The 25,433-nt window shown below is 36.0% G+C and overlaps 1 protein-coding gene across 1 annotated transcript in view; it reads right to left on the bottom strand.

Moving 5' to 3' along the window:
- Nucleotides 1–25,433, bottom strand: part of REV3L (REV3 like, DNA directed polymerase zeta catalytic subunit) — a 169,574-nt gene that overhangs the window by 34,147 nt on the left and 109,994 nt on the right. Inside the window, exons 19-22 of the mRNA XM_040627642.1 lie at nt 19,535–19,650; nt 16,611–16,729; nt 8,164–8,282; nt 417–558 (exon numbers count right to left, since the gene is read on the bottom strand). Coding sequence (XP_040483576.1) covers nt 417–558; nt 8,164–8,282; nt 16,611–16,729; nt 19,535–19,650 — 496 coding nt within the window. The remainder of the gene's footprint in view (nt 1–416; nt 559–8,163; nt 8,283–16,610; nt 16,730–19,534; nt 19,651–25,433) is intronic.

Genomic DNA, 25,433 nt, shown 5'->3' on the forward strand with positions numbered 1-25,433 from the left:
TCTTCATTTTTACAATAAACTTTTATTTGGAAATTCGAACATGCCGAAATTAGGAATGTAAAATAAGAGAGGCAGACTTTCTTTGCTGCTTCTTCCCTAGTTTTAAGGGGCCTTTGAAGGCCTCCCTAATCAGACTGACAATATTCAGAAACAAAATGTCATCCCAGGGACCTAGTCATTTAGTTTAATAGCATGAAAAAATTAGCAGTGGCCAGAAAGTTGGTATGCAGAGAAAATAAAAAGTGAAGGTGTTAAGTGAAATTAAAGCTTTTCCAGAAAATAAAATGACAAGATTTGATTAACCAGCTATACATTAGTACCACATAGAAAATTCAAAATACCAAATCACTTCAAACATCTTAAAAGTATGTCACTCACAGAGAACTTTCAAGTGTGTAAGAAAATTGATTTCCTACCTGTGAACCCCTTGTCAGTACATGCAAAAACTGAATGCCAAAGAGTCTAGCCATTTCACTGGTTTTCCCAATCAGGTCCAGCTGTTCTAACATTTGGAGATTTCCACGGACACGGCTAATATAGTGATCAACCATTTTCCATCTGTTGAAAAGCAAATCCATGCTATGAACATTAGGGGGAAATGTGGACGCTGGAAACTAGTACTCTTTTAATTCTGCTAGAACCTAGACATTAAAAATGAGGATTTACGGAGGGCGTCATGATGTGAGCCATTAGCAAAATATGTAAAGGAGTTAAACATTAGAAAATTTCAAATATTTCAAGGGCATAAAACCTAGTGAAAATATGCAAAGTTTAAAATAGTACTTGTAGGGATAATTATTCTCAGTATTTTGCTTGTTGTTACTCTATTTTTATTATAAAAAATTAACACTCTCTTAGATGCTACTGCTGATGCAATAATTATACAATTATAATTCATCACATCTATAGGTTTTTAAAGAACATGGAGGCTTTGGGTTATCCCTGTAAATATCAGTCTAAAAGCATGCCTACTATCTGTTCATGGGAAGAAACACAGTAATTTGGTGACGATTTAGGAAAATAACTTCAATGAGATTATACCTGGGGTAAATATATGTCAGATCAGTATTTTCTGTGAAAATACAAATATTCTGTTCTTTGATTTAAATCTTTACATAAATTAATCTCTTTACCAACTGCCTTTTTTGTTAAGAAAATAATCAAACAACAACAAAAAACCTTCCACCAAAGCTATGAACAAAAGTTTTGATTGAATATTAAAATGTAAAAATAATCTAAAGGTATATTATAAAGAATAAAATTCGTTCATTTAACAAATATTAAGGTTCAAATATATTGCAACCTTTAATTACATGGCTTTTAGAACAATACAGTCATGTAACTGTTTAATAAAAAAAGTTTTAAAAGTCACGATACATGACTAATACAGAAAAACTGGAAAATGAACATAAAAATAAGGAAAAAATGACCCTATAATAAAAAAAGACTTATAATAAGTGTTAGCGAGGGTATGGGGAAATTATAACCGTTACACACTGCTAGCGGGAACGTAAAATAGTGCAGTTGAATCGGTAAATAGTCTGGCAATTCCTCAAACTGTTAAACACAGAGTTACCATATAATTCACTGATTCCACTCCTCAGTATATATCCAGGAATGAAAACATACATCTATACAAAAAGCTATACACGAATTTTTTTTTTTTTTAAGATTTTATTTATTTATTTATTTGACAGAGATAGAGACAGCCAGAGAGAGAGGGAACACAAGCAGGGGGAAAGGGAGAGGAAGAAGCAGGCTCATAGCAGAGGACCCTGATGTGGGGCTCGATCCCATAACGCCGGGATCACGCCCTGAGCCGAAGGCAGACGCTTAACCGCTGTGCCACCCAGGCGCCCCTATACACGAATGTTCTTAACAGCACTACTTGAAACAGCCAAAAAGTGGAAACAACCCAAGTGTCCATCAACTGATGAACGAATAAACAAAATGTGGTATATATCTACATGATGGAATATTTTTTGGCAATAAAAGGAAACGAAGTACTGACACATGCTACAATATGAATTAATCTGGACAACATATACTAAAAGAAGTCGGTCAAAAAAGGCAACATATTATATGAACCTAGAAGAAATATCGAGAACAGGCAAATCTATGGAGACAAAAAGAAGATTAATAGGGGTGGGAGTAGAGAAGGAAGGACTGGAGGGTGATGGCTAGGAGATCCTTTTTGGGGTAATGCAAATACTACCATACACTGTGGTAATGGTTGCACAACTGAATACATGAAAATCACTGAATTGTACACTTCAAATGGGTGAATTATATGGTATGTAAATTGTATCTGAACAAAACTGTTAAAAAGAATTAAACAAAAAGCTGTCCTAAAAGCTTTATGTTCAATTTTTAAATAAAATAAAATACTGTTCTATAACTTGCATTTCTAACTTAATATATTGTATTTCCCCACTTATATATTTTTATAGCTATTGAATATACTATTATATGATTATAACATAATTTAATGGCTTTGTTATTATCTTTTATTACTATAAGCAATGCTATGATGAACATCTTTATAGCTAAGTCTATGTACTGATGCTGAAATATTTCCTTAAGATAAATTCCTAGATATGGTCAAAAGGTCTGCTATGATTTAGTGTTTTTTTTTTTTTTAAGATTTTATTTATTTATTTGACAGAGAGAGAGAGACAGCAAGAGAGGGAACACAAGCAGGGGGAGTGGGAGAGGGAGAAGCAGGCTTGCTGCTGAGCAGGGAGCCTGACGCGGGGCTCGATCCCAGGAGCCTGGCATCATGATGAGCCAAAGGCAGATATTTAAGGACTGAGCCACCCAGGCGCCCCTGATTTAGTTTTTAATACATAGTGACACACTGCTTCCCAGAAGGTTTTAATAATTTACATTCAAGCTAGTGATGATAAAGTGCCTGTTTTCTTTGCATCTTTGTCAACAGTGGGGATTATAATATTTAAGTTATTACTAGTTTTGATAGGCAAAAAATTGTATCACATTTTAATGTATTTTTTAGATTATTAAGGTAATCCTTCAATAATACAGATTTGTCAATGTGAATCTGAGATAACATTATGTGTGGATTCAGTCAGTCCCTTTAAAACAAAACAAAATGGATCTAATGACTCATCCTTTCTGTAGACCACCTGGGTGGTCAATGACCTGTCTTGGAGTTCTCTGATTCTTTCTTCTGCTTAATCTAGTCTACTGCTAAACTCTTCTAATAAAATTTTCAGTTCAGTTACTCTGTTCTTCGGCTCCATGATTTCTGTTTAGTACGTTTCAATATTTCCTATCTCTGATAAAAGTCTTACTTTGCTCATATACTGTTCTCTTGACCTTGATGAGCATCTTTATGACTCACTTATTCTGAACTTTTTTCTTTGGATTGGCTCTATATCCTAGAAATGAAGAAAAAAATTTTGAATATTATCATCTTGAGCTACATAACCTTCTGCTACCAATACATAGCTCCTACCTCAGAAACTGGAATAGTATTCAAAACTATTGCTTGGAAAGCAGATGAAATCAGAATGCTACTATGAGTTCCCTAGATCATTAATATTAGGGATTAGGAAGGTTTTATAAGCTGATTGAGGAATCTAAACATGGAACATAACATTTTATGGAAAAATACATTCTAACAACACAACTCTGAGAACATAACTCATTTATATAATCGAAGGCTTTCAGGAAACCAAATTTGAATTTACAAAAACAAAATGATAATAATCAGGGCTCCTTCATGCTTTACAAACAGATTTAATAGAAGAAATTCTTGACTAGCAAGTTCCTTTAATTTCCAAGGCAATTTACAAAAAAATGTGTCTATTTACTTAAAACACTGTGGAAAGCAAATGCAAATTATTATTATTTTTTTAGCAAATGCAAATTTAAAAGTATGACTTACTTTGTGGGTAAGAATGCACTTAAATTTAAAAATAAAATTGTGTGATCTTCCAAAGTATCTCCAAAGAAAGACAGTATGGGGGTCTCTCCATGTAAAACAAGCCATCTAACATAAATGGTCCAATGTCTAGTTCAAGTCCTTTACGTAGTGTGTTAGGTCCAGCTCTCTATTTCACTTGGCAAAAGCAATTATTTATCCTAGATAATATCTAATTAGAGGTAGCAAAATATGCATTTACTGCATTTTAGGGCTTATAAATAAACCATCAAATGTAGCTTTCAATGTTAAGTTTAATATTAAAAGTTTCACTTTGGGACGCCTGGGCGGCTCAGTCGGTTGAGCACCTGACTCTTGGTTTTTGGCTCAGGTCATGATCTCAGGGTCATGAGACTGAGCTTTACATTGGGCTCCATGATCAATGGGGAGTCAGCTTGAGATTCCCTCTCCCCCTTTTCTCCTTCCCCTGCTTGTGCATGCACACACACACACACACACACACACTCTCTCTCTCTCTCAAATAAATAAATCTTTTTAAAAAATCAAAGTTTCATTTTATTTACTGATAGATAACTTTTCCTAAACTTCTATTTTTATAAGACTTTGATCATAAGCTTAGTGCTTTCTGTGACTTCACACTTCCTTGAGATTCCTCAAAGGAGACTGGAGAGGACATGCTCAGAAAGCAGTTCCCCCAAATAGTTCAAGTTGTTTTTAAGGCTATATTTCCATCCTCCCCATCATGTGGCCTTAAAATTCAATAAGCAGAGCTTCATTCATTTCAAACATCGGACATATTAATTTTCAGGACTTTTTTCTTTCTATAGCTATTTTCTAAGCTTATTACTATCATTTTACCTTCAACTTAACGTAGAGGTGTGAACTTTCGCTTCTGACTATGATGGAATAAATGGCATTGGACTAGCTTTCCTGCTTTGATAAAACAGTTGAGGTAATTGTTTCTGGGCAATGAACAATAGGCAATGTAAGACCGTACTAGTGAACCCTAGACCATGCGGAGACAATTTCCTAATTATACTGCAGTATGCTAGAATTTAAGTAAGCTGTCTTGCTAAGCTGAGGAGGCAAAGATCAGAGTTCAGGCAGATCATAGTTAGAATCTGAGGAACAGAGTATCTGTGCAAGCAGCAGAGGTTAGCAGTCAGAAATACAGGTTTCCTGTGAGTAACTGGCGCAGGGCTGTACTAAAAATGAGGAAGACGAAACCATATGAGGCTTACTAAGAAGCAGCTGCTGTGAGCTTGGGTTTGGAATGGAACTATTCAGACATTGCTGGAGTTGGAGGCTTAGCAATGCTTGAGGGGAGAGACCTCATTATTCCTTTATTAACAAGTGGGACATCCAGCTGGGAGTCTGGAAAAACCATGCCTTAGGAGGTATTTTTTTCTAGAGTAAGGCCTACTCTAGACAAACAAAACCAAGCACTAGCAATATGCAAATGGGATCAAGTTTGGAGACTGAATCCTGCCAAGTTTGAGGGGCTTAGAAAGCACTGTGGCTTTCCAGAGAATCACCTTAAGAAAACATAAAAACCAGGTTTACGTAAGTTCAAGGTGATCAGCCAATAACTGAATTGCCAACTTGAGCAAAAATAACATGCTTCACAGGAAGATAACAAAAATCTAGAATCTGTAAACAGAACATCAACAATATCCATTACATAATCATGCAAAGAAACAAAAAATATGACCCAGTTATTACGTAAGACTGATGAATCACAGGCCTGTATCTCTGAAACCAATAATACATTATATGTTAATTAATTGAATTTAAATAAAGTTTTAAAAAAATATGACCTAGTTAAGAAAAAAAGCAGTTGAATAGAAACTAACACCAAGATAGGCAGATGTTGGATTTTTAGTAACTACTACAGATATGTTCAGGAATCTAAGGAAAAAATATTTAGAAGATTAAAGAAAAATATAGTCTTAATGAGTGAATAGACAGGGCCACAAAATATGGAAACTATAAAAAGAAAGAACCAAATGAGAATCTGGGAACTAAAAATACAAAAACTGAAATACAAAATGTATTGGCTGGCCTTAACAGCAGACTGGTGATGACAGAAGGAAATTACTGAACCTAAAGACAGGCTGTTAGAGAAAAGACTGAAGAAAAATGTACAGAGCCTCAAAGATCTGTGGGACACTGTCAAACAGTTTAATACACATGTAATTTGGAGTCTTAGAAAGAAAAGAACAAGTGGGGGCAGAAAAAATATTTAAAGAAATAGCCAAAAATTTCCTAACTTTGATGAAAAACATCAATTCAAAGATCTAAGAAGCACAACAAACGTCAAGAAAGTTAAACAAATTCTTAAAAATCCACATCTAGGAATATATTAGTGAAATTACTGAAAACTAAAGGCAAAGAAAGAAACCTTGAAAGCAACCAGGAAAAAAAAAATCACAGAGTTCTGTTTCAGATAAAGAAAGCTGCAAAAGGACATCACTCCAGTCTAACGATAATAAACATCGGATAATCTACAAAATCTTGTTTTCTTGAGGCCGTCAGAAAGTTGAGGTTACAAGAGAATCAGGCGAACTAAATTTTACAGGGTAACAAATACATCTAAAGATAGATAGGACACATAACTTATTTCATCTTTGGCAGAGCACTGGCAGCAGAGGCAGCTGTCATAAAAGCACTTAAGAGTGAAAAAGTTAAAATGCTAATAAATTCTTAAAGGTCATGGATGGGCCAGCATGACAGTTCATAATCACTGGGAACCCCAGATACCAGAGGAGTGTTCTTCCTCGGGCCCACCACCAAGACTGGGGGCAGGGCACAAAGGAATGAAATCCTGCATCTTCCTCTGACTTTTCTCTCATATGAAGCAAAGGCTTGAGCTGCTGTGGAACTGGCAGGAAACTCTAATCCTCAGGATTTAAGCAGAGATCCACTATCTCTTGGGAAAGAGAAGATGCAAAAGATGTCTGCTGCTGGGAAAGGGGTAGTTGCAAGAGCTGCACCTGAAGGAAGGGCAGGCAACCTCCCCTAATCCAACTGTGGGCCTTGTACTGAGTAATAAGCAACAGCTGTCTACCACTGGAAAAGAGGCAGGGAACCTTTCCATCATAGATTCCAGGCAAGGAAATAGCGCTGATGAGGAAGGAACTGAAGCAGAAAGCCATCTTCACCAGGCGCAGTCAGGAAATCTGCTTGGGGCCAAGACCTGGCAATAGTACAAAGCAGAGGTCCACTGCTCTGTGGGAGGTGCAGGACTGTTGAGAAAGTCTCATCCCTGAGCCCCAGGAAAATAGGAACCTCTAAAGACTGACTCTGGATAAGGAGAGCTGAGTAATGCCGCTGCCTCCACTATAAGCCTTACACAGAGGAACAACAGCAGTCAGCTGTTCACGAAGCCGGACTTTGAAAAAAATGCATTGTATACACTGGAAAAATGAGGAGAATGACTATTGACTTCTCATTAGAAACAATGGAGGCCAGAAGAAAAGGAGTGAAATCTTTAAAATGGTAAAAGAAAAGAAAGCAAACAAACAACTCAACCCCAGAATTATTGGACACTGAAAATATCCTTCAAATAATAAGGATGTGATAAAGACATTTTCAGATAAATAAAGGCTGAATTTATTGCCAGCTGACTTGCAGAATTACCAAAGAAAACAATTCAGCAGTTCCTTAAAATATTAAACATACTAACCATGTGACCCTGTAGTTCCACTCCTAGAGAAATGAAAATGTATGTTCACACACAGACTGGCATGCAGTTTTATTCGTAACAGCCTCAAACGAGAAACAACCCAATTGTCCATCAACAGGTGACTGGATAAATACATTGTGGTATATTCATACAACTGAATATTACTTAGTAATAAAAATGAACAAGTTACTGGTTTATGCAATAACATAGCTAAATCTAAAAAATTATTATGCCTTCTTGAAAGAAGCCAGACAAAAAAATGTAGATTATAAATAATTCTCTTTATATGAAATTCTAGAATTGGCAAAACTGATCTATAATAATAGAAATTCAATTAGTACTTACCTGGGTCGTTAAGGGATAGATAGGTTGACAGCAATGCTTACAATGGAATTTCCTGGGTGTCTGAAGTGTTCACTATCTAGACTGGGGTAGTGGTTATGGGGTGTATACATTTTTTAAAGTCACGGCACAATACAATTTAAATGCGTGCATTTTATTGTATGTAAATTATACTCTAATAATACTCATTTTTAACAGAGATATTATCCTCTTCAGAGTTATAAAACATTACCTGTATAGATCTGTCTTGTTATCAAACCAATCTGATAAGACTCGAAAGGTAAAGAGAGGAAAACGCTGATGAAGAACATGAAAGCTCACATTTTCAAAGGTGTAGTTAGTTAGAGCCACCTAAAAAAAAAACCAACAAAACCAAGACTTCATTATAATAATGCTTGTATTTATGTGCAAATTTGGTTCTAAAAGATCCAGAATATTACCTCAAGCTTTTCACAGTAGATATGAAAGCTCCCTGTAAAAATGGTTTGTTACAACTGAATCATAAATAATTTAAAACTATGTATATTAGGCCTTCTAGACAGAAATACTCATAATAAGCAAATACTTAATTAGAAAACAATCAGACCAAATGAGTTCAACTTGGTCATGACATACTTAAGAGATCTCAGTTTTTATCACTTCTTTTTACACTCTTTGCCAATATAAATACTGACAGAAGCATTTAAAAAACTTTTTAATAAAAAGTTTATTTTTTTTTTTAGTAATCTTTACACCCAACGTGGGGCTTGAACTCATGACCCTGAGATCAAGAGTTGAATATTCTTCTGACTGAGCCAGCCAGGCACACCTGACAGAAGCATTTTTACAGTATGATAGTCCTGTCAATATAATGTCTTAGATATTGCCTTTAATATCTGTAGGGAAGGAAATATCCAGACTTTCCAAATCTTTTATTGTATCTTTCCTTTTTTGTTTACATAGGGAACAATGTTTATAGTCGTGTGTATAGTGGGGATCTACAACAAGAAGCATATATATTTTTTAAGATTTTATTTATTTATTTATTTATTTGAGAGAAAGAGAGAGGGAGAGTGAGAGAACATGAGCAGGGTGAGGGACAGAGGAAGAAGCAGACTCCCCACTGAGCAAGGAGCGCCACGCAGGCCTCAATCCCGGGACTCTGGGATCATGACCAGAGCTGAAGGCCGATCCTTAGCCGACCGAGCCACCCAGGCGCCCCAAGAAGCATATATTTGCAAACAGTTTAATGATTTAACAATTTCTGTAAATAATTTTCAGGCTTTTGCAGCTGTAGATTCTCACTGTGAATCCCTTGCTTGCTCATGCGTTAAATGTATTTGCAATATCAAATATACAGGTTTAGTATTTTTGCCTGTTAGTGATTGTGTCACGTGTAATGTTTTGGTTGAGATGCTAAATGGAGGATGAGTACGGTAGATGCAAATGTGGGAAATAATTTTAATCATGTGTAACTGGTCACAAGGCCTAAGTTGCAGTAACAATTGCTGTTTTACTTAACAGTGCCTTGTTGCTTTGTATGCATTAACTGTTTGGGTGTAAAGATTGTGGGTCTATCCAACAGGGAGTCACAATATTTAAATTGACCAACCTAATATTACAATTACTTTGAGGTGACCAAATGTAAACTAAAAGCCTTAATTAAAGTGGTACAACTTTGTACAACTTGGCATCAGTACTTCAATAAATCTGGATTACATGCAAAAAAAAAAAAGAAAAAACATTTTTAAGCAAGTTAATTTTCTATCCTTTCCATACTTACTTTTTGGTCCATGAAGACATGCCGATTAACAGAATTCTACAGATTCAAGAATGAGTTATCTAGTTAAGGGCAGGCATTCATCCTGCTTCCGAGAATTACATTGGTACTAGGACCCAATACATGGACATTATAGAGTCACTTAATTTCATTCCCAAAGCAAAAGATTAAAAGCAAATGGCAGAAATGTTTCCCTATCCTCAAAATATGCAGGAAAAAGGGGCATCTGGCTGGTGCAGTTGGTTAAGTGTCTGACTCTTGGTTTCAACACAGGTCGTGATCTCAGGGTGTATGCTTGAAGATTCTCTCCTACTGCCCCACCCCCCACTCATGCACACTCTCTCAAACAAATAAATCTTTTAAAAAACACGTAGGAAAAGTATGTTAATGGGTAAAGAATACTAAAAAAGGGCCCAAATTCATAAAACATACCTTACCCAAATGCTATCTCAGAAACACCTGCAGGACACAAGCAATCTAGACAATAGCAGGCATTTCAATGCAAAATGGAAATTGAGGAGTCTGCTGTTCTCATTCTTAGGTCAACTTGGGATTTGGAGGAATAGTTCAAAAGTACTTCACATTGTACATTATAATTTTAAAATATTTTCTTTTCCACTTCTACAATCCAGCAGGTATAAAGCAGGGATTGAATTTTAAAGACTCATCTCAGTGTAGTGACCCAAACTGGTCTTACTTTATCTATAATTTCTATCAATCTCCAGAACGACAGCACTGCAATTAGTATACCTGCAAGCACACACACACGTGCATGCACACAGAGTTTTAAACTTTGGAACAAGCCTAGTTTAGAGTCACCAGTATAAAGCAGGTACTAACCCATTATCTTGGAAGTAAATCTCCATTTGTTCCAACAATCATTACTAGCCTGGAGTACTCTCAAAATAACTCACCTTATTATCAAATCCTTGTATTTGAGTGACTCTTCTACTTGTTAATGAATAGTTTCATTTTTTTTTTCTCCTAATTCCCATTTAGAAAATGGAGCTAAACATCTGATCTCTGGTAGTTACATGATTACCTAATACAGAGTATAGCACTTTAGACCAAATCTAAATTTTTGCTGGAGTATACATCTTGGTTAACATAAGCAATCAAAAAAACCTCTACAGAAAAGGTCACCTTATTGTCCTGTAGCTCTCTCACTAGGGAAAATTTTGAAGCTTGCTACATAGGTTGACCTATAAGGATTAACCAGCAGATTTTGTGACTCAAACTAAAAATCTTAAGAAATTGGTTCCCAATATCTGAGACAGATGGCAGATCTATGTTCTGGGTTGATTTTATTTCAAACAGAACAATTTCACAAATTGGATTAAGACTAAACAAATATCAGAACCTTATGATACCCACTCTACTTTGAGTCTTCTTGATGTCACAGGAGCATAAATATGCTTAGCTACAATCCCAGCTGTGAGTAAAACTAAAGGAAGGAAACATTAACTCTAAAATGAAGATGATCTATCTTCAGAATGTTCCAATCTTTGGAGAGTGATTTACTCTAGAAGTTGAAATATGGATCCAGAAATATGAAGTAGGAGTTACTTGTTTTCAGGGGAAATCTAAGTAAGATAAACATTAGATAAATGTACTATGCAGAGCAAAGTCAGAATTGATATAAAGAAAGTGTTACAACGCTTGTACATTTATTTATTGATAAAGGGATGGTCTGATAGAGGTATGGTTACACTTTTCCATTCACAGCTGCAGTCAATGTGCAAAACACAATAATCACTTCAGAAATAAACTTACTCAGAACTGGGAGAGGCAGTCAGAATTAGTGCAGCAGAACAGAGAAAATAAAGATGAAATGTACAAAAATTTAAGGTGAAGAACTCATGAATTTTTATGTATTTATACAACCGTGTAACCACCACCCATATAAAGACATAAGAAATTTCTAGGACAGAGCGCCTGGGTGGCTCAGTCAGTTAAGCGTCTGCCTTTGGCTCAAGTCATGATTCCAGGGTCCTGGGATTGAGTCCTGTATCAGGCTCCCTGCTCAGCGGGGACCCTGCTTCTCCCTCTCCCTCTGTCTGCCACTCCCCCTGCTTGTGCTCTCTGTCAAATAAATAAGTAAACTCTAAAAAATTAAAAAAAAATTTCTAGGACACTGGAAGGCTGTCTTCAGAGAGCTTAGTATATATTTTGTTTTATATATTTTTTATTTATATATTTATTTTATACATATTTATATTTAAAATAAAATATACACTAAACTCCCTGAAGACAGACAGCATGCCTACAAATGAGTCTGAGTCTTGACTCCTTACGAGCTAACGAGGCTTTCAACAAGTCACTAAATCTCTCTGAACTTCAGTTTTTCTCTATTTGGAATAGTACCTCACTACTCTGTTGTCTTACTTATAGTTTGTATCAAAATTAAAAAATGACCAAGTCTGTAAATGATAAAGCAATATATATATATATATATGGGAGCGAGTACATTATTCTACTTCTATATAATCCTCGTTGCCCATCACATTGTCTTATTTAAAAGCACCTGACATGCTTATTGACAAACTAAAACTGTAATAGGGAACATCAGAAACAGATCTTAATGTTGACAAACTGAGATAATGGGAGGCTTACATGCTTGTGTGGAACATCTGACTTTCCTAGTGGCTCTGTTGGGAGTGTTCTCTTCTGGTTCTTCATCTTATGACTGCTTTTTAGGATCTGATTCCTCTGTCTACTCCTCAAAATGTTTTCGTTCACAAAAATGTCTTTTGGCTCAATCCTGATCACTCTCTCAGTCCCTTCTTGGTGAGTTCATCCATTCTCATGTGACTTCCAAGGCTCTATCTCTAATCTAGACCTCTACCTCATATTTGGGACTTTCCTATTTACATTCTTTTTTTTTTTTTTTTTAATTTTGTTTATTTGAGAGAGAGAGAGAACACACGCACAAGCAGGGGGAGGGGCAGAGGGAGAAGCAGACTCCCTGCTAAGCAGGGAGATGGACTTGGGGCTCGATCCTGTGGGACCTGAGTCCCTGCAGGACCTGAGCCAAAGGCAGCTGCTTAACAACTGAGCCACCCACGCATCCCCCTATTTACATTCCTATTTACATATTTGGGAATTTCCTATCTTCACCTGGTTATCTGACTGATACCTCATGCCCTACATTTTTCCACCTAACTGTGATCTTAAATCATCTATGCCAGAACCCTCATAATTATTCTTGACACCTTCTCCTCTTCATCTTTTTTTTTTTTTAAAGATTTTATTTATTTATTTGACAGAGATAGAGACAGCCAGCGAGAGAGGGAACACAAGCAGGGGGAGTGGGAGAGGAAGAAGCAGGCTCATAGCAGAAGAGCCTGACATGGGGCTTGATCCCATAACGCCGGGATCACGCCCTGAGCCGAAGGCAGACGCTTAACCGCTGTGCCACCCAGGCGCCCCCTCTTCATCTTTTCATACATCTAATTCTTGTGGATTTATCCTCAAATTGTTTTCTGAATCCTTATCCAACTGCCAACTTTCATTTGAGCTACCCCAATAATCTTCTGACTCGTTTCCTTACTTCTAATCTTGTCCTCTTCCACGCTGCTACCAGAGAGCTAGGTGTAAGGCAAATTCACGTGTCACTGCCTCCATCCCACCCTAGCCACCCACTTCCATGATCATACTCCAAGTTCTATTACCCCCAATAATTACCCCCTCCATAACCTCATGTATCCTACTCTATCTCCCATTCTTTGTAGTTTACTCCCTCTAGTACCCCAACCTCCCTCTGCTCCTTATCTAGCTCAAACTGCACAATTGTAATCACAATCTTGCACATATTATTTCTTTCTTTGCCTCTCTCTTGCTCTGTAATTGATTAACTAATTATTTTTCCACGAAGCTACAACCCTTTGCTTGTGAGCTGTGGTTGAATCTAACCCTCAAGTAACCCTCTGTTACTTACGTTTGTGAATTTGAACAGAGCTGGCAGGTGATCACTTTTAATTTTCTGATGTGAATCTCAAATGGGCTGTCCATGCTACCTAGCTTTTATGCTATATTTTCTTAATTAACCACTCTCGAAATCTCCAAGATAACAAGTCCCTCCACTATGTGTATTTTCAGTTGAGAACACTGACTGCTTTTTTACTGAGAAAACTGAAGCAGTCAGAAGAGAACTTTCACAGACTCTCATTGCCACATCCACCTACCTACCAACATCTACAACCATATAATCTGCCTCTCTGCCTGTGAAAATAGAGGAACCATCTATACTTTTTTCCCCCAAAGAGTTTTATTTACTTATTATGAGAGAGACAGAGAGAGTGAGCAAGAGAGTATGAGCAGGGGGAGGGGCAAAGGGAGAGGGAAGAGCAGACTCCCCGCTGAGCAGGGAGCCTGCCCCTGGGCTCAACCTCAGGACCCTGGGATCATGACCTGAGCCAAAGGCAGAGGCTTAACAGACTGAGCCACCCAGGCACCACCCAGCTATACCCTTAATTGATCTAACCCCAGGCTCAAATTTGTGCAGTAGAGATGGCAATGAATAAGTATTTGGTACTTGGGAAATTCTCGAAAGGCGTGGATTAAGGTGATACCCGGAAGATCTCTAAACACCATCTTCTGGGGGAAGAGTCATTTATTCTTTCATTCAAGCAGCCAACAAGTATGTCATGAGCACTATTTAAGAGGCACTGTTTGTTACTGAGGATTCAAAGTCCAGAGGGAATAGCAGTAATTTTATGTTAAACAGGACAGTGAAGGGGCACCTGGGTGGCTCAGTCAGTTAAGCACCTGCCTTTGGCTCAGGTCATGATTCCAGGGTCCTGGGATTGAGCCCCACATCAGGCTCCCTGCTCAGGGGGGACCTTCCTTCTCCCTCTTCCCTTACCCCTCCCCCATCTGTGCTCGCTCTCTATCACAAATAAATAAATCAAATCTTAAAAAAAAAAAAGGACAGTGAAAACTAGTATATTAATAAATAAGCAAAATTTTAAAAACCCAAACAAGGCACAGAAGATATTCATTCAACTGTAAACTATATTGGGGGAATGCAACAGCTGAGATGTTCTAGAGAGAACAAGAGGATTTCACTTTCATTTTACATAGTTGTCTGCATTCATTTTGTTTTAATAGTGAATACAAATTATTTTTAATAAAAAGCACATTAAAACCAATTATAGAGTTAGAAACTGCTAAGTTTCATGAGAGAGACACAGATAAAAGAAATAAAGATTAAAAAGGAGCCCCCGGAACTGTTTAAATCAGAAACAAGTTTGAGGATGTCTAATATGAAAATTCTCAGGGCCAGTTTCTGTCCAAAGTCATAACCCTTAAAGTTCCAAAATAACTTGAGATATAAGACAGTACTTCCCACAGTTCATTCAGGATTTCCTGGAAATTTCCAAATAGCTAGGAATACTCTGGGTCAGAAAAAAAAAAAAAAGTGACTCTCCAATTTGGCCCATCTCGGGGGGTAAGTTATCCAACTCATAACTTTCTCACAGTTGTTCCCATATTTACAAATAAAGATCAGATATACTGTATATTCAGCTTAGAATTAGAGAAAGCCTTTGACCCTGAATTCTCAGTAAGGACTAAAGAAAGCTCTAAACTTTAAAAAATATTTACTCCCCAATTTGTGATTTTAATAGTGGGTAACTGTACAGCTGCCTTTCGGATCTTCAGGGATGAAACTAAGATTCAACAATTTAATTTTGTGTTAACCTATTCAATTTATATGTTCATCACAGACAATATCAGAGACTGCAGTTTGAAATATATAATGGAACATACAAACCAAATACACCACAATCTCTATACCTTTCATAACCTATGCTGTTTCATTAGAAATTATTTTGAAGTCACTAGGGATTCCTGTACTCTGATAATATTTTAAGAAGAAAACACTAACATAAAGTTATCCTCAAGCAGCTACATATATTATACATCTTCAGATTAGATGAAATGGGAGCATAACTTTAGATTCATGGTGTAGAAAGGAAATAAAAATAAGGACACCTGAATTTTATATAAAGAACCTAATTCCTTATGTGAAAGAATTACTGTGTGCTGGTGCCCAAAGAATTGCAGAGGGCATGCTTGGAAAGTCAAATGTTTTATATAAATCTGGAAGAACAAGAAAGATCATAGTGAATAATGAGTGTATAATAGAAAGTATATAATGAGAAAGTAGTTTCAAATAGGAGAAGAGATTGAAGAATACAGCTTTCTTTTAAATATAAACATTTTATCTGATATTATCCGAAGTCCAAAATCTGAAAATAGACCAATTTACAGTAGGCATCTTTTTACATTTTAATAAAAGAAATCAGGCAACTGTAAGGACACAAATATGGCCTAAGATCCTATGCCCTTACATTTTTGGTTAAAGAATTATTTCTCTAAGTGATTGCAAGTAAGATAATTTGTTGAAATTTATACTACCAAAAATCCATATCTGGACCCCCAAAGCCTCAATTGGAAGCTGCTATTAACCGTTTCCAAGTACTGTCTTTCCAATTTACCTTCTTAGTCTGACCCAGTTTTTAAATATCCTTAGTTCCTTCCTGTGTGGAAACTAAATTTTTCTTACTTAATAAATTAGAAAGACCAAGCTGAATTCATCTAGCATTAAGGGCAAAAAACAATGAGATTATACAACATTCGACACATACAACATAAAACTATGATAGTTGTAGACTTTTCTAGCTACTGATGTTAGACACAAATGGAAAAAAATTAAAACATATCAATAACATTAAATAGTCCTGTAGCTTTGCATTTCAGAATGTAGTATTTAGCTTTGTAACTCTACTTAAGTATAACAAAAATAATTCACAAAGAAGCATAAATTACATAGGTTACACCAATACTCTACAATAACTAAAGTAGTTGTATCATCCTAATCTCTTATTTCCAATAAAATTTTAGATGAAGCATGTTACCTCGTTTCTCATGATTCTCCAAAGATTTAGTGTAATTCGGCCAACAATATTTATTTCACTCATTGTATCTGATCCATAATCATCTCTTTCAGGTGCAAATCTGTTCTCAATTTTGTCATCTACAGAAATGAATAAAGATTGCATCAGGACTCACAGAAGCCAAATTTCCAAGCAAATTATGCCAAATAAAATGAGAATAAAAATTAAAGAGAAAGATTAAAGATGAAATGTAGTCGTCTATTTTGTATTAGGCTTAGAGAATGAAGTCATTATTTTGATTAAAACAATTTTCTTCCAAGTTATGAATGAATTTGGTGAAATGGCTCCGAAAATTATATTTTTTAAATAATAAAAATGTGTATAAACAAATATTTTAAAAATAATAAACCCTTTGCACTTTAAATTTGGTAATTTCTGGTGCTATTCTTATGACCCTTACACTACAGCATTTCTTTGGTGTTAGGATGAGTATACTTATTCTTACACTGGTCATTTCCTGGAAAATATGGTAGAGTTTTTAACCTAAACAATTCTCTAAAAATTTGTTGACATCAAATAATGATGTTCATATTCAGAATGAAATTCTCCTAACTTTGTATGGACAACTAGATGAGGAATAGAGTGAGTCTAGTTTCTTGGGTGATGATTTTATCTAGAATAGAAATTAAAATGTGTTTCTCTTATATAACACTGGGAATATACAAATGTTGTTAATTAGAGGATCTGGAATAATATACATATATTTACCATATATTGAATGTCTATTATATTCTAAGAACTTTATTAATATTATTTCTTTTATTTTAACCTAGCCACTTTATAATGCTAGTATAATTTTCATTTTGCATTGTAGTACGTTTTACTCAGAAATGTTATTATCTTGGCCCAGGTCATATAGTAACAGAACCAGTACTGTAAATCAGGGTTACCTGATTCCAAAGATCATGTACATACACTCATCCCTCTTTTTTTATTTTTATTTTAATTTTTAAAAAAGATTTTATTTATTTGACAGAGAGAGAGAAAGAGAAGAAGGGGGAGAGAGGGAGAGAAAGAGCACAAGCAGGTGGAGCAGCAGGCAGAGGGAGAGGGTGAAGCAGGCTCCCCGCTGAGCAGAGCTGGATGTGGGGCTTGATCCCAGGACCCTGCGATCATGACCTGAGCTGAAGGCAGACGCTTAACTGACTGAGCCACCCAGGCACCCCCCCTTTCTTTATTTTAAAGAGATGATGTTTAAAAAGTTTATTTCATTTAACATTTACATAATGTTTACTATGTTTTTAGGCACTGTTCTAAGCACTTGATGATTCCTCTATGAAAGAAGTTCTATTATCACCCTCATTTTACAGATGAACAAAGTGAAGTATAAATAGGTTAAGTAACGTGTTTGACGTGACATAGCTAGTGAGCAGGACAGCCAGGATTTGAACCCTAGCAATCTTTCTCCAGAATTTATGCTCTTTATACTGCCTCTCTAACCATTCCCTTTCTATTGCACCATGTTGCCTCATAAAAATGGTTTCAGCAATGTTCTAAAAGGGCCAGAACTGGCTCAGTTGGTGGAGCATGTGATTCTTGATCTCAGGGTCATGAGTTTAAGCCCCACATTGGTTGTAGAACCTACTTAAAAATAAATACATAAATAAATGGACAAGCACTTTCATTCACTTTTTAAAAAAAACTTATTTTAGAGAGAGTGCACGTGAGAGTTGGAGGAGGGGCAGACAGAGGGAGAGAGAATCCTCAAGCAAACACTGTTGAGGAAGGAGCCTGACGCGGGGCTCCATCTCAGGACCCTGAGTTCATGACCTAAGCTGAAATCAAGAGTCTGCCACTCAACCAACTGAGCCACCCAGGTGCCCCTCATTCACTTTTCTGATCTGAAATCACATACCTTACACCTGTTACAGCTAATTAAAATAATTAATGAGTAGACCAACTCATGTTGCCGCTCCTGAATATTCAGAAAGCTATCCCAAATGAAATGTTGAAAAAATTGAGATACACCACTATTCCTAGCACTCAAGGGACACAGAAGCTATGAAAAATTTGTGCAATTAAAAACTAAAATTCTTTGCCTTTTTATTCCAAGCTTTTTGCAAAGACCAAAATACTATTGTTCTTAAATCTTCTAGCTTCAGCCTTTCCCTTTAAAGTTACTAACACTTAAGACATTGTACTGAAGTCATAACCTCTCTACGGAATTCTCTTGATTAATTTTCACCAATATACTCAAAATATATGCTCTTTTGTCCTAGTCAGACTTGTGACTTTAAAACTAAGTTACTAAAAATTTTGTAGTTATTAAGAAAAACATAATTCTGAAAAGTGCTTTATAAACTTGTTATTATTGCCCCCCTCCTTCAAACAGACTCAGATTTGTGGGAAACAGCCTTGAAAATTCATGCATGTTTTTATTTTAGCCTGACACCTTAATAAAAATCAATGGTTAGTGCTCCTCTACCATATTCTCCTTCCTTATAACCAAAAGGATAAAACACAGAACCAGACAAAATAAAATCATGGTACATCAACCAAAGAAATGTTATGTGTTTCATAATGATTATGAAGAAAATGATCTCATATTACAGAAAAATACTTATAAGATGCAAGATGAAGGAAGCATAACAAAAATGGGATATATGTATAAGTTATATAAAAAGAGACTTAGATATACGTATGTAAAATGACTGAAAGAAAAAACAACAACAAATATATTAACAGCCTATATAGCAGTGAGATGGGGGTATTTTTTCTTTTACTTTTCTTGATTTTTGAATTTGCCCATAATGGAGTTATGATATATTTAGAACTTACACAATTTAGTATAAAAAATTAGAATAGTACTTTTTAAACATCTTGTCTTTATTTACTTTGCGATTTGTTCTGTTGTTGAACCATAAAATATTCACAATGCTTCTTACCTGGCACCCGAGAGATCATCTGACATAAGTTAACACTTAAGGCCGCAGCCCTCTGTAAGAGGTAACCCCAGGAATGCATCTGAATCTCGTATCCTAGCAGAATGTCAGGATCATACCTAAAAGGAATGAAAAAATTAAACAAGGACCACACATTTGAACCTTTAATAAAAAATTATTTCTTCAGGATATAAAGAACAAAAGATAAAAATCTATTCTGTCTCTCGGATGGAGAAGGGACGATACAGTGGTACCTATAGAATTTCTATACAGGAACGAATAGGGCGATTAGAGTTCCTGATTTGAAGCTACTTTTGCAAAGTGATCATAGTTTTTACTGAGACTATTTATTTGATATGACTTAGGAAAGGAGCTGATAGAAACTGGGGTGTGAGGGGAAAAAAAAACGGGTGGGAGAGAGGCATTATCACTGAAGTGTAAGAGTGAACATATGATTGAGACTATCATGTGGGTAGGGGCAGGGTGAGGTATGAGGGCACGTGTGGATACTGTTTCAAAAAAAGATTGCTCCCAGGTCATTTTGCTGCCACTTCTCTCTAACCTATACTGTCTTAAACGGTTTTAATATTGAGAAAGAGAATGAAAATGTCTTCCTTTTCCCACTTAATTTTAGTAATGATTTGGTCCTCATGTGAAGTAAGGCCTCAGTAATGACAAGCTTGTCCTCTAAACTTAAGAGAAGGTGACTCAGTTTAATGGAACAATGAAATATTAATAGGGGTGAGATTAACGTGGGGAAGCTAAGCATCAGAAAGTAGGCGAAAAATGTGCTCAGTGCAGTCACACAGTTGCACGCACTGGTAAAGCTGAACCGACAATGTGCATTCAACTCAGAAATAGCCTCTTTGTGGCTCCTCTTAGTACAGTCATGGTGACCACCACAGAAAAATGTTTGGTGATAGTACAAGGGAAAATAAACTTGAAGATCTACCTCAGTGGGAAAATTGTGTAAGGAAGAGAGAACTATTATAGTACAATTTGAGAACAAAAACTTTGAGAGTAAAAACTACAATAATGCTCCAAATTGGGAAGCTCCAAATTACTGTCTTATTTATAAAAGCCAAAAAGCAGAGTGAAAGATCACAAAAATTTATAAAGTTAGGTTTCACATCACTGGCTGCAATCACTCTGAATTGTGGGAGGTGAAGCCTGTCCAGATTGTGTCATTTAACACTTGAAGTATCATCCAAAGTCTATAGCATAGGATTATACTAATTTACTGATGTAAGCTATATATGGCTACTCTGCAAGTCTGTGGTATAACAACGGATCATAAGCAGATCACAAGATCTATTTTTAAAACTAGTTTGCTAATATTTTATCATACTTCCAGAGCTGCTTTCTTAAAATGATGGACTTGAATACCTTTAGTTTTCACTCAGTCAACAAAAATGTCACAAAAATGTCCTCTTACTTTTAATACTGAAGAGTCTAAATGGTGATATCAAAAGAATTCGTTTCAAATGTCTGCAACTGCATTCTTTTTATTATCTCTATTCCTTAAAGGCCCTATCAAAATACATTCCATAATATAAATTTAAACATTTGGTAATCTGCTGTGATCCACTATTATGCCATGGACCACAAAGTAATCCTCAAATTTGTCAGGAGAAAAAGATAATGTACATATTACCCATGTGTTTTTCTCTATACAAATAGGGTTGAAATTTCTGAGAAAACCACTTAATTTAATAACTTATTAATTTAATAGAACAGCCAGATGGATCTTTTTACCAACCTATAAAAAAGTGTTTTCTTGGTAGAAAGTGCCACATGGCTGGTTATTCTAGAACAAAGAGTAGGGGTAAGACATGAGCATGGGGAAGCAAAAGAAAACAAGGCAATATGCAACAATGAGGCAAATACTTAGTCTCACAGATCCGAGGCTAAAAAGGTAGACCGATATTTAAACAAAAAGTCCAGAAAGATCCTAGGGCACTCAAGAAAAGAGATCTCTCCCAACACTCTTCCTGCTCATTAGTCTTCTAACATAAATATCTAATATGTTAACATATATTTGTTGATAGCAATTTCATCAATTCTTCCATTAAGGTTAAACTCTTTTCAGGGCAGTTATCTGAATGACAAGTGCATCTCCCCGAAAACTATGTACTGTCTAAATTTGAGAAACTGGGGCAGAAATATCACATCAAGTGGCTCTATGGATTATCAGGGATAGGAGATTTGAAGGATTCCCATACACATACGAAAGAACCGATGCAGCTAACTGCTTTAGTACCAAGAATACCTCAGAAAAGGCATTACGATGCAGCCACAGCTGGCCTTGATTTTCAAAGAAGAATTTGGAAGATTGCTGGAGTTCCTACTGCACACATTTCTAAGCACAGGTACATGAAGAGGATGCCAGATGGTTACAGAGCCTTTTTTGATAAATCTTATGAAGATAGTTCTTCTGATTTCTTCATCTGAATTTCTCTAATTCATAAAACATCTTTTTTTTTTTTTAAAGATTTTGTTTATTTATTTGACAGAGATAGAGATAGCCAGCGAGAGAGGGAACACAAGCAGGGGGAGTGGGAGAGGAAGAAGCAGGCTCATAGCGGAGGAGCCTGATGTGGGGCTCGATCCCATAACGCCGGGATCACGCCCTGAGCCGAAGGCAGATGCTTAACGACTGAGCCACCCAGGCGCCCCTGATTCATAAAACATCTTATTACTGCAAGAATTACTATTCTAGTCAGCTACTTGCTATGTTGTGGCACCTAATAGAGTTGGTTAAGTACACTTATTTTTTGATGTTTTGAAAATATATTTATTTTTCATTTCTTTAAAGATTTTATTTATTTGTCAGAGAGAGAGAACATGAGCAGGGGGAGCCACAGGCAGAGGGAGAAGCAGGCTCCCTGCTGAGCAAGGAGCCCGATGTGGGACTGTATCCCAGGACCCTGGGGTCATGATCTGAGCTGAAGGCAGACACTTAACCGACTGAGCCACCCCAGACGTCCTGAAAATATATTTATTTTTTAAAAAGTTGTCTTTTATAAATTGCTACTGGTCAGAGATGACTGCTAAAAAAAAAAAAAAGTTATTCTGTGCTTCTTTTAATTGACTAAAAAGATTTTATTCCTTTAGAAGGATTGGGTAGTCGTTTTAATATTTCTCAGATCTATTATGTATATTTATTTTTTGACCTAGGGGCCATTTTCTCTTAAGAGACTCTTAAAGCTGTTAAACCATGTCTCATGTTCAAAATCCCAAGGATTTCATTTCTTCTGTAAAAACATTTGGTGACGATAACAAAATATTTGTGACTTGTTCTTCAATTCTTGTGAATTTTATCTACTTTATTTGGTTTCTAAAAGTTATGGAAAGAACAAGGTTGGGTTGGGTAGATGGGATTAGTAGTGGAGGAAAAAACAAAACTGGAGAAAAAGCAATCAGCAGAAATATGAATACGATTTATTTTCTTAGGCAGAAAAAAGCTGCTTCACAACTAAAATTTTAAATAACCCGTTAACATCTGGACACAAGAGAGATGGGGGGTTCTAACTAGGGCAGTGGCAATGGGTTGGGGATGGGGGACAGGAATGATCTTGAAACATAATTCTGAGGTTAAATGGATAAAATGTAATGTATGGACGGACGGAAGAGAAAAAGGGAAAAATCAAAGCTTATATTTAAGTTAGGGAGCCTGGGAAAAATGTAAAGTTATTAATAGTTCAAGGAACTACAGAAAGAAAAGTAACAAAACAATGGATTTGGTTTAACTCTTTAAACATCACTTCATACTACTTTTTATGCTTGCCATCTGAGGAGGAAAAATAAAGACAATAAAACTCTGAAAGTATGCATCTATATTTTATTCAATTTTATATTTAGCACCTAGCACTATACCTTACACACAGAGTAAACATTTATGTATTGACCAGGCCAAGAGTTTTATGTACATTACCTCATTTAACTTTCTTCTTCTTTTGGTGTGGAGGGTGTGGGTAGGGGTGGAGCGAAAGGGAGAGAGAGATCTTAAGGAGGCTCCATGCCCAGTGCAGAGCCCTACACAGGGCTCAGTCTCACAACCCTGAGATCATGACCTGAGCTGAAATCAAGAGTTGGCCACTTAACCAAATGAGCCACCCAGGTGTCCCTCATTTAACTTTCATATCTATTACCCATTTTACAAATGAGGAAACTAAAGCTTAGAGAGAGAAGCTTACTTGCTCAAGACAAAAATACAGATGCACCGACATGGATGGAGCTAGAATATTATGCTAAGTAAAATAAGTCAGTTAGAGAAAGACAAATACCGTATGATTTTACTCATAAGTGGACTTTAAGAAACAAAACAAACAAGCAAAGGGAGGGGAAGAGAGAGAAAGAGAGAGACAAATCAAGAAACAGACTCTTAGCTATAGAGAACAAACATGGTTACCAGAAGGGAGGTGGGTGAGGGGATGGGTGAAACAGATGATGGGGATTAAAGGGTGCACTTGCTGTGATGAGCACCGGGTGTTTGGAAGTGTTAAATCACTACATGGTACACCTGAAACTAGTATAACACTGTTAATTAACTGGAATAAAAAAAAAAAAAACCAACCCTGTCCTTCAAGTAACATTTTCCATTTATTAAGATATATATGTTTAAAATATAGACATAGAAGCATATAATAAAAACCATGTTCTTAAAAAAAAATTACAGAGTTAGCTGACTCCAAAGTTTATCCTCTTAACAAAGCCTGTGTTGAGTAGGTACTCACCAAATGGGCTGAAAGAGTGAAATAATCTTTTAGGGGATTGTTTAGAATGACATATAAAGGGCATTACAGAATTGAAATGTTAATATTTAAGCACTCTTCTTCTCTTTATAATAATCATATGATCTTTTAGAGTATGAACCAGAAATTAGTTTCATTTACTATATTCTTCCTAATGACCAATATAATTCACGTTATGGACATGGAGTTACTACACTTGTAAATGATGGACAAAATTCTCAATGTTGGCAGATAAGCCTGTTGGGAATATATCTAACAAGAAAAACAAGCACACAAAGCCCAGGGACATTACTGGACGTGTGCTGTCACACAAAACGGTACTAAAACTGCATGTACTTGTTGCTAAGTTGCTTGCAGAAATAAAAGTGTGAGCACTGAAGCATCTGTCATGTTGATGATAACCTCTGTGAGAAGATAAAAGGTAGGTATGACAATGACAAGACTCAAATGGATGGGAATCCATCCCGTCATCAGTGCTATAAATAGTAAAAATATTTTCCTCTTTTACCTCCCTAGAGCGGTGGTTAGCAGTATGTTATTGTTGATGCCCTGACATTTAATTTTATTTTATTGAAAACATTTTCTGGTCTTCTAAATTTCAAAATGGTTTATGTTAACAAATCTGCGTGGGATTCAATCAGATATTCAGTCTGTAAAATATCATCGTTATCTTTCATGCAAAATATTGCCTCAGTTTTAACAGAAAGATTTCAACTATAGAAAGCAGAACAGAAAGGGTAGAGTATAACAACATGCTCAAAGACAGATTTTATCCATATATTAAGATCCGAGGAGTATTTTCTAGCCTGCTTTAGGTATTTAAAAACCTAAGCCTAGTAACTGGCAGAAATGTTAAGCTCCTAGAGAAGTGAAGCAATTAGTAAGTTCCAAAGCTTTCAAAAGTTACAGTCTCAAGAAAATGCAAAATATTACTTTATTTTTTAAATTAAAATACTTTTGTTTTAAAAAATCCTTTTCATAAATTTTGACAAGATTTTACTATCAACCATCCAGGCCAACTATCAAATGATCAAAAGAGATTTTTAAGGAACCATGTATTACAAATGAGTATGTATCACATAGTCCTAAATTTATGAACAGATTGCATGCCAAAGCTTTTTGGAAACTTGGTTTAGAACTCAGAAAAC

Source organism: Ursus maritimus, unplaced genomic scaffold, assembly GCF_017311325.1.
Source record: "Ursus maritimus isolate PB19 unplaced genomic scaffold, ASM1731132v1 scaffold_13, whole genome shotgun sequence".
Taxonomy (NCBI): Eukaryota; Metazoa; Chordata; class Mammalia; order Carnivora; family Ursidae; genus Ursus; species Ursus maritimus.